General features: G+C 37.5%; 1 protein-coding gene across 3 annotated transcripts in view; it reads right to left on the bottom strand.

Annotated features, from left to right (window-relative positions):
- The window catches only part of NBAS (NBAS subunit of NRZ tethering complex), a 345,656-nt gene that overhangs the window by 180,036 nt on the left and 150,301 nt on the right, over positions 1-15,319 (bottom strand). For all 3 annotated transcript variants that reach the window (XM_057497443.1, XM_057497442.1, XM_036881629.2), the window contains exons 29-31: positions 9,331-9,433; positions 5,630-5,859; positions 3,125-3,237 (exon numbers count right to left, since the gene is read on the bottom strand). In XM_057497443.1, the coding sequence (XP_057353426.1) occupies positions 3,125-3,237; positions 5,630-5,859; positions 9,331-9,433 (446 nt within the window). The remainder of the gene's footprint in view (positions 1-3,124; positions 3,238-5,629; positions 5,860-9,330; positions 9,434-15,319) is intronic.

Raw genomic sequence — 15,319 nt, 5'->3', positions numbered from 1 at the left:
TATTATTATTACGGCTAGTGACATATTCACAGAAATGCTTATGAAATATGGGATCCTCTAATGCAGAATTCCCAATGTCAGGATATAACTCTTAGGCTATCTAGGGAATATTTTATTACTACCTCCATCTGAGGAAGGTTAAATTCAAAAATGTTAAGTTGCCACAGGTTACGCAGCTCCAAGTGGCTGAATCAGAATTTAAACTCATATATGACACTAGGTGTGACTTGTTATCAGTGTGTCAGTCCCTCAAAGTCAGGCAGTGTGCCTTATTCCCTTCATTATTTCAGTCCTGAAACAGACTAAGAGGCTAGATTAATGTTTTTTGAATGGAAAGAAAGGGAAGCGGAAAAAGGAGACTGGAGAGATGGTGGGGGAAGGGGGGAGGGAAAATGAATGAAAAGAAAGGAGGCATCATGAGAAGGCAGGTAAGACCACACTGATTCTACCGCCATTTAAAAGTGCCTTTGAGGGAAACAATAAAACCAGCAGCTGATCCTCATAGAGCTCTGACTATATACAGCCCAGCACTGTGAACTATGGATTGAATCTTTAGAAGTCATTCCATAAGATGCTGATAAGTAGTAGCATCCTCATTTTATAAATGAGAAAACTTAGATACAAAAAAGGTGAAGATACTTGTCCCATTACCCTGCAGTAAGTGGCAAAACTGGCTCCAGGCTGGGTTTAGCCATAATGCTGTAAATCGGGAAAACTGACTTATGCTATTTTAGGAAGAAAATGGGGTAAAACTGAATTCTGCTTATTTGAATATTATGAATATTTTATACAAACACCCAAATTAAGGGGGAAGACACACATATACACACACAAACACTTCATAGGACACTCATCCACAGGAATCATTTTTAAATGGTATTTCTGTTCATGTTTTCTATTAACTCATTAATTATAATTTAGCTAGTACCAACAGCCTTCATCTGATGAGGAACATCAACCCCCTGGTGTACAGATAAAGAAAGGCTTTGAAACAAAGCAAAGTGACAAAATGAACTATGTACACTGACTAAAATAAAATTACCTGCACCATAAATGTTTAAATACCATGTTACTTTGTCCAACAGTACTAATGAATATAAAAGCAGCTTAAACCTAAATTGTATCTGTGGCATAAAAAAAACAAATAGTATACAAAGGCAACATTCCCTCTCCACATCCAGAAGATTTTCTGACATTCTAAATAGGACATTCCAAATTAAAATATCAAGCTGGAAAGCTGTCAAGACATGAAAGTAATTATCTTTCTTAAAAGACTCTTCAGTCAGGAAATTTCTCAGAACCAACAGCAAGATAGGTTTGGTTGCAGATATTCAAACCCATCAGCTGAAGTGCAGTATTACCAGCAAAAATACCACTAATTGGGCACCACAGAAAATCAGAGCTTAATTTAATATTTCAAGCTTCAATATTGGGGGACTGCAAGAAAAATTTTTTGTATTACATCAATCTGCTTGGATTTAATAATTAAAATACACACACACATATGATTAGTACACATAGTGTGGGGGGGTCATGGGAAGACAGTGTAGCAGAGAGAAGACAAGTAGCGACTCTGTGGCATCTTACTACTGATGGGCAGTGACTTCAGTGGTGTATGGGGGGACTTGATAATATGGGTGAATGTAGTAACAACATTGTTTTTCATGTGAAACCTTCATAAGAGTATATCAATGATACCTTAATAAAAATAAAAGATAAAAAAATAAAATAAAATAAAAAATACACATACACACATGTACACACAGTCAGAGCCACAATGAGATAAAGCTCATTAACAAGAGGCATAAGAAAGGCAAAAGTTTGACAGTGCTCTGGACTCTCCTGTGACCGAAAAATTCATCTAAAAACAAGTGTTCTGGGTGAAGTAGTTAAGAACATTTAAGACTTAAGACATTTAAGAACAAACTGAAAATGTTTTTTAGTAACTGATTAATCTTCACAATTTTAAGCTTTGAGCTAAAAATTACATGAATGGTACAACTGAATGAAATTTTCTAGCAATTTAGCAATGCTAAATATACTTGCTTAAGATGCTGCAGGGTATTTATAACCACATACAAATTATTTCCAAACAAGGTAATAGTAATACTATCTTTATCAAGTGTAATAAATATATCTGACAAGCAGAATCCACATGAAAACAGGAGATTGTCTCTATCAGCTTATATTCCCTAAGATCCATGTGCATAAAACCCTACAGGGGACAAAGACATGAAGGAATCTGTATGCCATCACTGTCTGAAGGTACTAAGAGCTAAAAAAAAAAAAAAAAAAAAAAAAAAATCTGGTGAAAATACATTAAAAACTAGAGAGAGAAAAGAAACTCAGCTATACATCCCCTACCCCCAGTTCTAAATATTTCCAGAGTTAAAAACAAGGTAAGAGATTAGATGGAAGCCAGCCAAGCACACTGCAATAACCAAGATGCTTGCTTCTTTTAAGGCACTGAGGCTGAGGTTTGAAACAACAGAAAATCTACCTCCCACTTGTCAGGTACAGTTCAGGACACAGGAGATGCACACTGTCCTCAAGGCACAAAGGAGACCATGACAAGTGACTGTAACAGCACACTTGCTTTGTGTGGTACTTAACCTTTTTACAGTTAGGTAAAAGAGCCTGCACAATGTCGAGATATCACTGGAAATTAAACTCTACACAAGACCTTCCCATATTCCCCTCTTTGAAAAAAATATCAACACTAAAGTATATTCTGCAGCAAACATAAAATTATCACTTACAGCTACTTAGAAATCTATGTAACTGAAGTAAAATGTATACCAAACTGATGTAAATCTGAAATTCTCATCCATAATTCCCAATTTCTATCTTTATTTTTATCCAACAGCCTCAGTGCTGCTACTAATATTATTTCTTTTAATGTTATCATTGTGAATTTAAAAGTTTATGATAAACTGTGGCATTTATCTTTTCCTTTTGGGCTTCCACTAAAGATTTCATTTGAAAAATGGGACAAAGGGCTGGATCTATTATTGCTAATGGATTAAATGACCAAGGTACTCTTCAGTTTAAAAAACTAAAAATAAATGCTAGTAAATTAATGCAAAGTAAGTTACTAACAGTGTAACACTAAGTAGATCCTCACCTTGCAAAGGCAGGATCTTTACCCCAAACTCTTCAAGACATCCAAGGGCCTGGATGAGATCCAGCTCCTTTTGAATGGCAGTGGGCCTATCTGTTATCAGCTGTAAACAGCACCTGGGAGAAATAAGGTAAACTTTTAAAACAAAGTAACACACATTTGGCTACACTGCCTTTCTATATTTGACAGCATGAGATCCAACACATCTTTATCAAAAACCTACTACATTACAGGTTTTCTGCTAGATCCTTCCTGTTATCTTACTTAATCCTCACAGCAAACCTGTGAGATAGGCAAATACCATCACCTGCTTTGTAAGGAAGCCAAAATTCAAGTCCAGAGGGGTAATATGCTTACCCAGGGTTGCAATGATAGTAAATAACCACATCAGCGTATGAAACCAGATATGCTGACTCTGTATTTAAGTACTATTTTTACTGTTGGCTCCGAAAGTAATAATCATATTAGAAATGATTAAAAAAACAGAGTTCAGATAATTTCCAGTTATTCTTCTAGGTAAAACAAATGTCTTGATTCAGTGATAGTTTTATCTCCCAAAGGTAAAAAGAATAACCTAAGAAACTGTACACCAATTTTTGACCAAAAAGGAAGAATCAGATAGTAATGCAGTTCTGAGATATATATAGCAGAAAGTGATTTGCTAATCTAAAAATCTGTGGGAACTATGGAGTATTTTAAGCAATTTTTTTTAAAAAAACAGAGAAGGTGTACTTAATCAGTATTTTAATTAATGAATAAACTCACTGTCTAAAAGGTACATGTAGAGGAACCTTAGAACACAAGACTAAAAAGACAGGAAGCGATCAGGCCATGAAAGGATACTGAATGCTAAAATCATGGATCATCAGATGAAGGAACCTAAGCCCCAGGGTGTACCTATATGACAAAATCATCAATGTAGGCCTAGCTTCCTCTCACAAGATTGTAGGATTTAAATCAGATGGGCACTAACATATACTGCCCATTCAAGTGTAAAAGCATATTAATTTATTTGCAATACCTACCAAAATTCTAACTGCACTTGCCTGTGAACCCAGGAGTTCTGCTTCTAGTAATATACACTACAAATAGGCTCACACATGTCCACATGTAATACTCACAACCACCGTGCTTTCAAAAATAAAATACACTAAATCAGGAACTAATTAAATAAAGTTTAACAATGAAATAGTCTACAACCATCAGAAAAGCAAGAATCAAACCTATATGTGCTTACATGGAAAAGCCTTCACTGTAAATCATAAGTGAAAAAAGATACAAAAAGGATGTACAAGTGTGCAAGTAGTAAGCACTTATTTGTGATTAAGAAAGATTTGCAATTTGGTGCCACGTTAAATACATATGGCATCTTTTTAAATTTAAGTCTGACCTTGTGGGAGAAAAATAGATGGAATAAAAGGGAAATACAGAAAGAATGGTTTTTTAAATGATCTCTGAGAACATCTGCCAAAAAGATTTAGGTCAAACACAACTCCCAGTTTCAAAGGCTATTCTATTTGATATTTTCATCATCTGAAATAGAAATACAACCCCCTGGGAGAGAAGAAAAAATGTACTAAAACAACTTTGTCAAGTCCAATAACATGGTTTAAAAAAACATGATTCACTCTGTGAGAAGATATCACTGAGAAAAAAAAGTTAAGTTTTGCTAAACTGTAAACTACTAGTCATCTGCAGGAGGGAAACAAATCTGAATACCAACCACAATCATGACACCAAATAAGTTCCAGAAAGGCCTAAAATTTCAGTGTAAAAATAAAACCATCGAAGTGGTAAAAAGCAGTATGAAAAACTATGTTAATGGTCTTGGGAATTAAAGGTCTTTCAAATGATGACACAGAAGATAAAAACTATAAAAGATTACAATGATCAAAAATTTTTTTAATTCTGTAAAACCATTTGAAAAATAAACCATGCATGATAAAAACTTAGCGACACAGTCAACGCATCTAAGGCAGGCAAAGGACCAGTGTCTGCTATGCAAATGAATCTCATAATAATCAACAGTAGAACAATGGACACTACATTTCCAGTACAACAAGCTGAGAGAAAAACTGAATTCATGCTCCGTAAATTTCCGCCTGAAAGGGACTTTTGGGCTTTATAGTCACCCTATCCCCAAACAGAGAGGAAACCACATAAAGGATACAGACATCACCTAAGTGTTTATGCTAAAAATTTCCAGAACTTGAATATGCAGGCTATCACCCGCTTCTCTTCCGACAAAAAGAAGTGCGAACCTACAGATAATCAGCCAGAGTAACTGCAGAAAAACATGCTGGAGAAAAAGGGCCACAAGGAAACTGATGAATATTCATAATGTAATGAAGTTTTCTTTCTATAATTCGAGCAATAAATAACTGTGCCCATACAGTACAGGTAGTAGGTACTTGCAGTAATACATTCTGTAAAGAATAAAAGCAACAGCATAGTTTGTGTGTTCTGACCTCCCTGCCTCCCTCTTACGGAAAAATACAGTCGCCCTACCTGGCCAGACCCATACAGCTGTCGGTGAGGCTGGTAGAAGAATTGAAGTACTCTCTGCTGGCAGCCAAGACCAAGTCAGTACTTCTCCCATAACTGACCCTGTACTGGGTCTTTCCTTTGTGGGGTACACTAGCTGGGGGATTTATTGAACAAGCACTGCAGTGCATCATCTGCCCAGCCAGGTGGATATTTTCAAGGCGACTGGAACACAGAAGGCTTTCTGTAAATATCTGGGATAAAGAAGAAACTGGAATTAGTGCTTAAAGAGAGGATTTAGTTCTCAACAGAATGAAGGCTCTGATATCCAAATGAAATGTTAAAAATACATCTGTCCTAGAGGTAGTGGTTGCACAACACTGAGAATGTACTAAATCTAAATGACAATGGAGTACATGTGTAAATGGTTAACTTTATGATATGTGAATTCCAACCTCAATAAAAAAATCCACTTTTAAGATGAAGAAATACTTTAATTGAACAAACCCAATATTAAGCATATTTGTAATATAATGAATACTTGATAAAATATCTGAAGTTCATATTCATTAAAAACAGAATCCCTTAGATATAATGTCTTACACTCAATAGGTCCTATGTTTAAATGATTAATAACATTTTAATTTTTTTAAAAGAAAGTCTTTGAATATGACATGCATAATTCATGACTGTTTAAAGCATCTGAATTTAGTCTTACAAACTAAAGCCAAGCTGCAAATGTTACACTTTTACCTATTCATTAAAATTACAATATACCATGTAATTTTTTGCCATCTGCAAACTAAAAATGATTAAAATAAAACAGGAACCACTGATGGAAGGTATTCATGGAAATATCACTGTATTCTATTAGGCAACTAATAGCATTGATTAACATAAAATTTATTCTATAATTGAGATTATTTGTTTATTACTTATACTTACTCTAGAAAAGTCTTAAACAGATCCTTTTAAACCTACAATAATAAAGTCAGTATGTAATTAGTACAAGAACTCCCCAAGAACATTCTTCCCTATTATGCCAGAGTGGATAAGTATAGCACAAAAATACAAAAATAGAAGAGATTAAAAAATGATTTCATGGAGGAGCAAGAGTTCCCTTATAATTAAGACGACTATCTGATTTTCCTAGGATCCCCTTTGTGGGGAAAATGCAAGTTCCTATGGCCAGGATCCTCACCTGACCCTAACCTACTTGACGCTGTCATTGGCTTACTACTAGGCTAACACTCCACACCCATAGGCAATGAGCTGTTATTGACTAAGTCACTATATTAAAAGCTCCAGCCAGTGCTCCATGTAAAGGCAGAGACAGAGGTGGATTATGACCTGTGGACTGCTGGATGCAGATGTGATCCCAATGCTCAACCTACCACTGGAAGGACAAAGCCAAGTATAAACACTTTTACCCCAAGAACGTTCCATTGTCATTTCTCAGTCTCACTAAATTCATAATTAAATTGCCAGGAGCTGAAAGCCTCAGGCAAGACCTTATTTTCACTTATTTCTACACTACTGGAGAAGGAATTTTTAGACAAGCCTTTGTTGAAATGACTGATAAGGATAAAATTACTGTGTATGAGGGATCTACTACAAAATACCTACTGTGACAGAAAGCAAACCATCAGTGAGTAACCCCGACCACATCTACCTGACAGGTGAAAATGTCTTACGCAGAGTAACCCAAAGGACTTAGATGTAACGGTTTCCCTATTCCTTTAGTTGATTCAAGTAAACCTATAGAGTCAATGCCCAATATTGAAAAATACGATTCACTCACTTTAAAAATTAAAAGGTTTTGCTAAAGTGAACAACATAGATTTCTGCTCTGCAGGCATTAGAGAAATCAATTCAAAATTGTGCCATTGAGATTTCAAATTATTTTCCAAGGACAGAAAAACCTAACATAATGGCCAAAAATCAGTAAGACAATATAGGATAATTTAAAAGGTGAGAAAATAATGTTTGAAAATGTGAGTTTGCCAAATCTGTATTACCTTCCCTAGAACTGTTTCAAGGCTCTTACAATATGCTTTCAATGTTGTCTCAAAAGAGAGACTAATGGCCAGCAGTCATTAAAATATCAAAGTCTAATAAAAAAGTGCTAATATATAACAAAAATTTTAATACACTGAATTATTATGATAGATTATACTGGAGCTAATCCAAGTGTAATGTAATTATTGACGATTTTTCAATCAGAATCAGAAATAGGAAGATAACAAAAATAATGCTACTCAACCTAAAAACACTACTTCACACATAATAATGACAGTTAGGTTTTAGAACCTTGTGCATACAGATTATTTTCTCCTGAAGTGGATTTCCAGTTGCCCTTTAGATACAAAAGGGAAGTTCCTGGCAGTTTTATGTGGTCTGAGGCTGTAATCATAAATGTGAACTTTAGATTCATTCAAGCATTTTAAAACCTTAAGTTCAAATATAAAACAATTCACATTTTTAATAGTCTGTGTTAGTATTCTTTTGTTAGAATCACCATGAATTAAAATACCAACCAATTTCACAAAGTAGAGACCTAATTTTATACTCATTTTATCAATGGGTCATGCTTTGTGATGTTAGAGCAGTATGACATACATATTCTATATGATGTATTTTTTGACAGGAAAATTCAAATGGAAGCACTCTTTTAGACTGTAATTCATTAAAAATGGGTTAGTTGGATCAATTTTCCATAAAGACCATGAGCAATTTGGTGGTAATATACATTCCTTCCAAAATAATAATTAAATCCCTGTGGCTTCTACTTTCTCAATTAACAACCATTTCTTAAGTATCCTTTACATCCAGACATTATAAAATGTATTAGGGGATGTGAGGATGATCATGATAAAATAATGACCAATGGAAAAAAAAAACTCTTAGAAACAGTAACTGCATTTGAAAGAAAGTATGTGATGGAGGCAAGTTCCACAAAGGAAGGGATCCTAGAGGGCATAATTAGTGAACTGAGTTATGAAAATTATCAGCAACTTTCAAATAAAAGAATAAGGAACATATCCAGGCAAGGGCAACAGTGCAGGCAAAGTCACAGAAACATGAAACCGTATGGTGCATGGAGGGAATCATAACAGCCTGATGGAACTACCAGAGCACAGGGTACACGGTGGAGAGGCGCAAAGGTGAGGTCGGCAGGGAAGCTGGAATCTGCCGTGGCTTTCCATGCCATGCTCAGAAGTATGGATACTTTCTGATTCCTGACATGGAACAAGGAGCAAATGGTAACAAGTGGAGCATCACAACAAGGTCTGTTTCAGAATAATACTCTAAAGCAATGTGAATTAGATATGGAAGTAGGGAGATAAAAGTTAGGAGGATTTATTGCAATTTAGCAGAAATGAAGATAGAACAGATTGAAAGCCCTTTGTCAGGAACATTAAATAAGTTTCAGTGACCACCACAACTACGGAGTAAGAGGAGGCAAGCAGGATTCAGAGTTTCCTAGCTCAGGATTAACCCTCTAAAAATGGTAATGCAATGAACAAAAACAAGGAAGACAGGACGTTAAGGCATGAAACTGCTCAGACTTTAAAGCACTCCACAGTTACCAGTTATTACGAAATAATATTACTTACAATGGAGCATATGGTCATCATAAGCTTTGTGTCCAATAAGCAAACTATAATAACCAAAATTTCTAGATTAAAAAAACAATGTATATATGTAGAGTTATGTGGAGTTACCTCATAGCAAGCATCAGAACCCAGACGTGTATAAACATTCCGCTGCATAGTCAACATGTCCTGCAACAACATTCTCCAGTCAGACTCACTGACGGGAGGCTGCCTGGGGAGAAAAAAGAGGGAGAGAAAAATAATTCATGAAATCTCTCTCCTCAATTGGCCTTAAGTAAAAAAATAGCTAGTACCACTATATGTCACATAGCACCCAAATGATCAATAAGAATATATCTCACTTGAACATCCAGGAAAAACCTTCAGTTAAGCTGGGTAGCTTTGTACCAATGATAGACATGTGGCCAGAGCCTCTGCCATTGGCTGCCCAGAGACAAGAGTAGAAGAGCAGCCAATGTGAGTGACAAAAGTAAACATGCTGAAGTCTCTAAGGTGAAATAAAGCCCAGCAGATAAAGCACCTGTGACCAAGCAGGGAAGGCGCTCAGAGACAGGCGATCAAGTCTGTCACCATCACTCTGCAATCATCATCCGGGGACCTTAACTTTAACCACACACAGACCCAGAAGGCAATGAGAAGCCACACCTGGCATCAGTGTAGAGGCGGGGAGCCCCAGCTCACCAGCAGGGCAGCGTCAGTTGTTACCCTCAGTGGGAGCCCGAGTGCTGCAGCCCCGGCGCAAGGAGACTGCTGTATAGTTACAAGAGTTGCCCTCTCTGGCTTAGCAAGAAGCTTCATGCCCCTCAAGAGCTAATGTAACAACATCATAGGCAGGGTTTTCAGGGCCCCCTCAAGGACATGCCAGTGACCATACTCAGGAAAGCCCAAAGCACAAATGCATAAAACCCCTATCAGGTTCTCTGGTTCATTTACAGCTTTTCCAAGTCAGAATTCATTTACCAATCAGGGATCAATTTTACACAAGCAGTGAGGCCTACACAATCTAACTGATCAAATACCATTTTATGATGGTATCCAGGGTTACAGAGTTAGAGAATTAATGGTCCAGATACTCCTGCAGCAGGGGAAAGGGCTTTGTTAACAGTTTCACCACTGTTCCCATATTAGCTGCACAACAGTGAATATTTATTATTCCTGAATTTCAGTTTCTTCACTTAGAACCCATATCAGAGAGTGATAAGGAATAGATGAGATTAATTTAGATAAAACACAGGCACTAAAGCAAGATGTTCCTAAGTATAAAAACAAGTTCAATTACCTGCACACATCAATAAATTTCTTAATTTCAGTTAGCTACAGATTACCTTTTAGTGAAGATTAACTTAAACTAGAATGTATTAAAAGATACTCCCCTTGTTTTATTGGTATAAAACAGTATCAATAAATGTATTGTTTGGTTTTATTTTTGTCAAATACCATCTAGACAGTTTCTTTTCCAAGCATGTTTTTTTTTAATGCATTAAAACAGGGCAAACAGACTGTATATAACAGTACTGGTATAGAAAAAAATATGTATTTGGGATCATTCCTGTGAAAATTCTAGTCTTCAAGAATTTTTTCCCTAAAATTTTTAATAAACACACACTGCATTTGCTTATTTTATATTTAGTACACAAAATGAACAGTTATTCTATCCCATATACAATAAAGCATAAGAGAATATTTTTCCCAGCAGACAGAAAAAACAAACTGATATATTTGCAAGTCTTCCAGGACAATCTGGGAAATGTTCCCATTAGTTAGACTTTGGTGAACTTTTTCAGTGAGCTTTAAAAATTGGAGGGCTCTTGAGGGGCAGAGCCAAGATGGCGACATGACTAGAGCAGCAGAAATCTCCTCCCAAAACCACATATATTTTTGAAAATACAACAAAGAAAACTCTTCCTAAAAGAGAGATGAGAAGACGCAGGACAACAGCCAGACCACATCCACACCTGCGAGAACCCAGCGCCTCGCGAAGGGGGTAAGATACAAGCCCCGGCCCGGCGGGACCCGAGCGCCCCTCCCCCCAGCTCCCGGCGGGAGAAGAGCAGGCAGAGCGGGAGGGAGACAGAGAACAGGGCTGCCGAACACCCAGCCCCAGCCATCCGGGCCAGAGCGCAGACAGTGCGTGCGTGGGGTGCTGGACACTAGGGAAAAAGGACAGCAAGACTTGTGAGCGGGTTCCTGCAGACGTTGCACCCAGGACAAAGAAAAGCGAGTGCTTCTTGGAAGTCTTAAAGGGACAGGGACCACACAGCCGGACAGAAGCGTCCCGGGACACTTAGTCCAGCAGCAGGGAATCCGGGGATCTCTGGGCACTCTAACCCCCTGGGCAGCAGGGAGCACGGAGGTCCCTCACGGAGATAAATAGCCTCCCGGCCACTCCCCCTCCAACGCGGCTCCACCACTTTGGAGTAGCTGCCCAAGCCAGGCCACGCCCACAGCAACAGCGGAGATAAACTCCATAGCAGCCGGGCAGGAAGCACAAACCCTGTCTGGGCACAGCTGCCCAGCACAAGCCACTAGAGGTCGCTGTTCTCCCAGGAGAGGAGGGCCACAAACCAACAAGAAGGGAAGTTCTTCCAACCGTCACTCATCCCAGCTCTGCAAACTATTCCTATCACCATGAAAAGGCAAAGCTACAGGCAGACAAAGATCACAGAGACAACACCAGAGAAGGAGACAGAACTAACCAGTCTTCCTGAAAAAGAATTCAAAATAAAAATCATAAACATGCTGACAGAGATGCAGAGAAATATGCAAGAGAAATGGGATGAAGTCCGGAGGGAGATCACAGATGCCAGAAAGGAGATCGCAGAAATGAAACAAACTCTGGAAGGGTTTATAAGCAGAATGGATAGGATGCAAGAGGCCATTGATGGAATTGAAACCAGAGAACAGGAACGCATAGAAGCTGACATAGAGAGAGACAAAAGGATCTCCAGGAATGAAACAATGTTAAGAGAACTGTGTGACCAATCCAAAAGGAACAATATCCGTATTATAGGGGTCCCAGAAGAAGAGAGAGGAAAAGGGATGGAAAGTATCTTGGAAGAAATAATTGCTGAAAACTTCCCCAAACTGGGAGAGGAAATAATCGAACAGACTACGGAAATACACAGAACACCCAACAGAAAGGACCCAAGGAGGACAACACCAAGACACATAATAATTAAAATGGTAAATATCAAGGACAAGGAAACAGTTTTAAAGGCAGCTAGAGAGAAAAAGGTCACCTATAAAGGAAAACCCATCAGGCTAACATCAGACTTCTCAACAGAAACCCTACAGGCCAGAAGAGAATGGCATGATATATTTAATGCAATGAAACAGGAGGGCCTTGAACCAAGGATACTGTATCCTGCACAATTATCATTTAAATATGAAGGAGGGATTAAACAATTCCCAGACAAGCAAAATTTGAGGAAATTTGCTTCCCACAAACCACCTGTACAGGGTATTTTAGAGGGACTGTTCTAGACGGGAGCACTCCTAAGACTAAACAGATGTCACCAGAGAAAATAAAATCACAGCAAAGAAAGCAGACCAACCAAATACTAACTAAAGGCAAAAAATAAAATCAACTACCCACTAAAAGCAGTTAAAGGAAACACGAAAGAGCACAGAATAAAACAACCAACATATAAAGAATGGAGGAGGAGGAATAAGAAGTGAGAGAAGAAAAGAATCTCCACGCAGTGTATATAACAGGTCAATAAGCGAGCTAAATTAGGCAGTAAGATACTAAAGAAGCTAACCTTGAACCTTTGGTAACCATGAATCTAAAGCCTGCAATGGCAATCAGTACATATCTTTCAACAGTCACCCTAAATGTAAATGGACTGAATGCACCAATCAAAAGACACAGAGTAACAGACTGGATAAAAAAGCAAGATCCATCCATATGCTGCTTACAAGAAACTCACCTCAAACCCAAAGACATTCACAGATTAAAAGTCAAGGGATGGAAAAACATATTTCAGGCAAACAACAGAGAGAAGAAAGCAGGGGTTGCAGTACTAGTATCAGACAAAATAGACTTCAAAACAAACAAAGTAACAAGAGATAAAGAAGGACATTACATAATGATAAAGGGCTCAGTCCAACAAGAGGATATAACCATTCTAAATATATATGCACCCAACACAGGAGCACCTGCATATGTGAAACAAATACTAACAGAACTAAAAGAGGAAATACAATGCAATGCATTCATTTTAGGAGACTTCAACACACCACTCACCCCCATAGGATAGATCCACTGGGGTAAGGACGGACATGGAGGCACTGAACAACACACTAGAACAGATGGACCTAATAGACATCTATAGAACTCTACATCCAAAAGAAACAGGATACACGTTCTTCTCAAGTGCACATGGAACATTCTCCAGAATAGACAACATACTAGCACACAAAAAGAGCCTCAGTAAATTCCAAAAGATTGAAATTCTACCAACCAACTTTTCAGACCACAAAGGTATAAAACTAGAAATAAATTCTACAAAGAAAACAAAAAGGCTCACAGACACATGGAAGCTTAACAACATGTTCCTAAATAATCAATGGATCAATGAACAAATTAAAATAGAGATCAAGAAATATATGGAAACAAATGAGAACAACAACACAAAGCCCCAACTTCTGTGGGACGCAGCGAAAGCAGTCTTAAGAGGAAAGTATATAACAATCCAGGCACACTTAAAGAAGGAAGAACAATCCCATATGAATAGTCTAACATCACAATTATCGAAACTGGAAAAAGAAGAACAAGTGAGGCCTAAAGTCAGCAGAAGGGGGGACATAATAAAGATTAGAGAGGAAATAAACAAAATTGAGAAGAATAAAACAATAGAAAACATCAAGGAAACCAAGAGCTGATTCTTTGAGAAAATAAACAAAATAGATAAGCCTCTAGCCAAACTTATTAAGAGAAAAACAGAATCAACATACATCAACAGACTCAGAAATGAGAAAGGAAAAATCACGACAGACTCCACAGAAATACAAAGAATTACTAAAGACTACTATCAAAACCTATATGCTAACAAGCTGGAAAACCTAGAAGAAATGGACAACTTCCTAGAAAAATACAACCTTCCAAGACTGACCAAGAAAGAAACACAAAAGTTAAACAAACAAATTACGAGCAAAGAAATTGAAACAGTAATCAAAAAACTACCCAAGAACAAAACCCCCGGGCCAGATGGATTTACCTTGGAATTGTATCAGACATACAGAGAAGACATAATACCTATTCTCCTTAAAGTTTCCCAAAAAATAGAAGAGAAGGGAATACTCTCAAACTCATTCTATGAAGCCAACATCACCCTAATACCAAAACAAGGCAAAGACACCACCAAAAAAGAAAACTACAGACCAATATCCCTGATGAATGTAGATGCTAAAATACTAAATAAAATATTAGCAAACCGAGTTCAAAAATATATCAAAAGGATCATAGACCATGACCAAGTGGGATTCATCGCAGGGATGCAAGGATGGTACAACATTCGAAAATCCATCAACATCATCCACCACATCAACAAAAAGGACAAAAACCACATGATCATCTCCATAGATGCTGAAAAAGCATTTGACAAAATTCAACATCCATTCATGATAAAAACTCTCAGCAAAATGGGTATAGAGGGCAAGTACCTCAACATAATAAAGGCCATATATGATAAACCCACAGCCAACATCATACTGAACAGTGAGAAGCTGAAAGCTTTTCCTCTGAGATCGGGAACGAGACAGGGATGCCCACTCTCCCCACTGTTATTCAACATGGTACTGGAGGTCCTAGCCATGGTAATTAGACAAAACAAAGAAATAGAAGGAATCCAGATTGGTAAAGAAGAAGTTAAACTGTCACTGTTTGCAGATGACATGATATTGTACATAAAAAACCCTACAGACTCCACTCCAAAACTACTAGAACTGATATCGGAATACAGCAAAGTTGCAGGACACAAAATTAACACACAGAAATCTGTGGCTTTCCTATACACTAACAATGACCTAATAGAAAGAGAAATCAGGAAAACAACTCCATTCACAATTGCATCAAAAACAATAAAATACCAAGGAA

This window comes from Manis pentadactyla, chromosome 2, assembly GCF_030020395.1.
Source record: "Manis pentadactyla isolate mManPen7 chromosome 2, mManPen7.hap1, whole genome shotgun sequence".
Taxonomy (NCBI): Eukaryota; Metazoa; Chordata; class Mammalia; order Pholidota; family Manidae; genus Manis; species Manis pentadactyla.
This window is presented reverse-complemented; position numbering and strand designations above follow the sequence as displayed.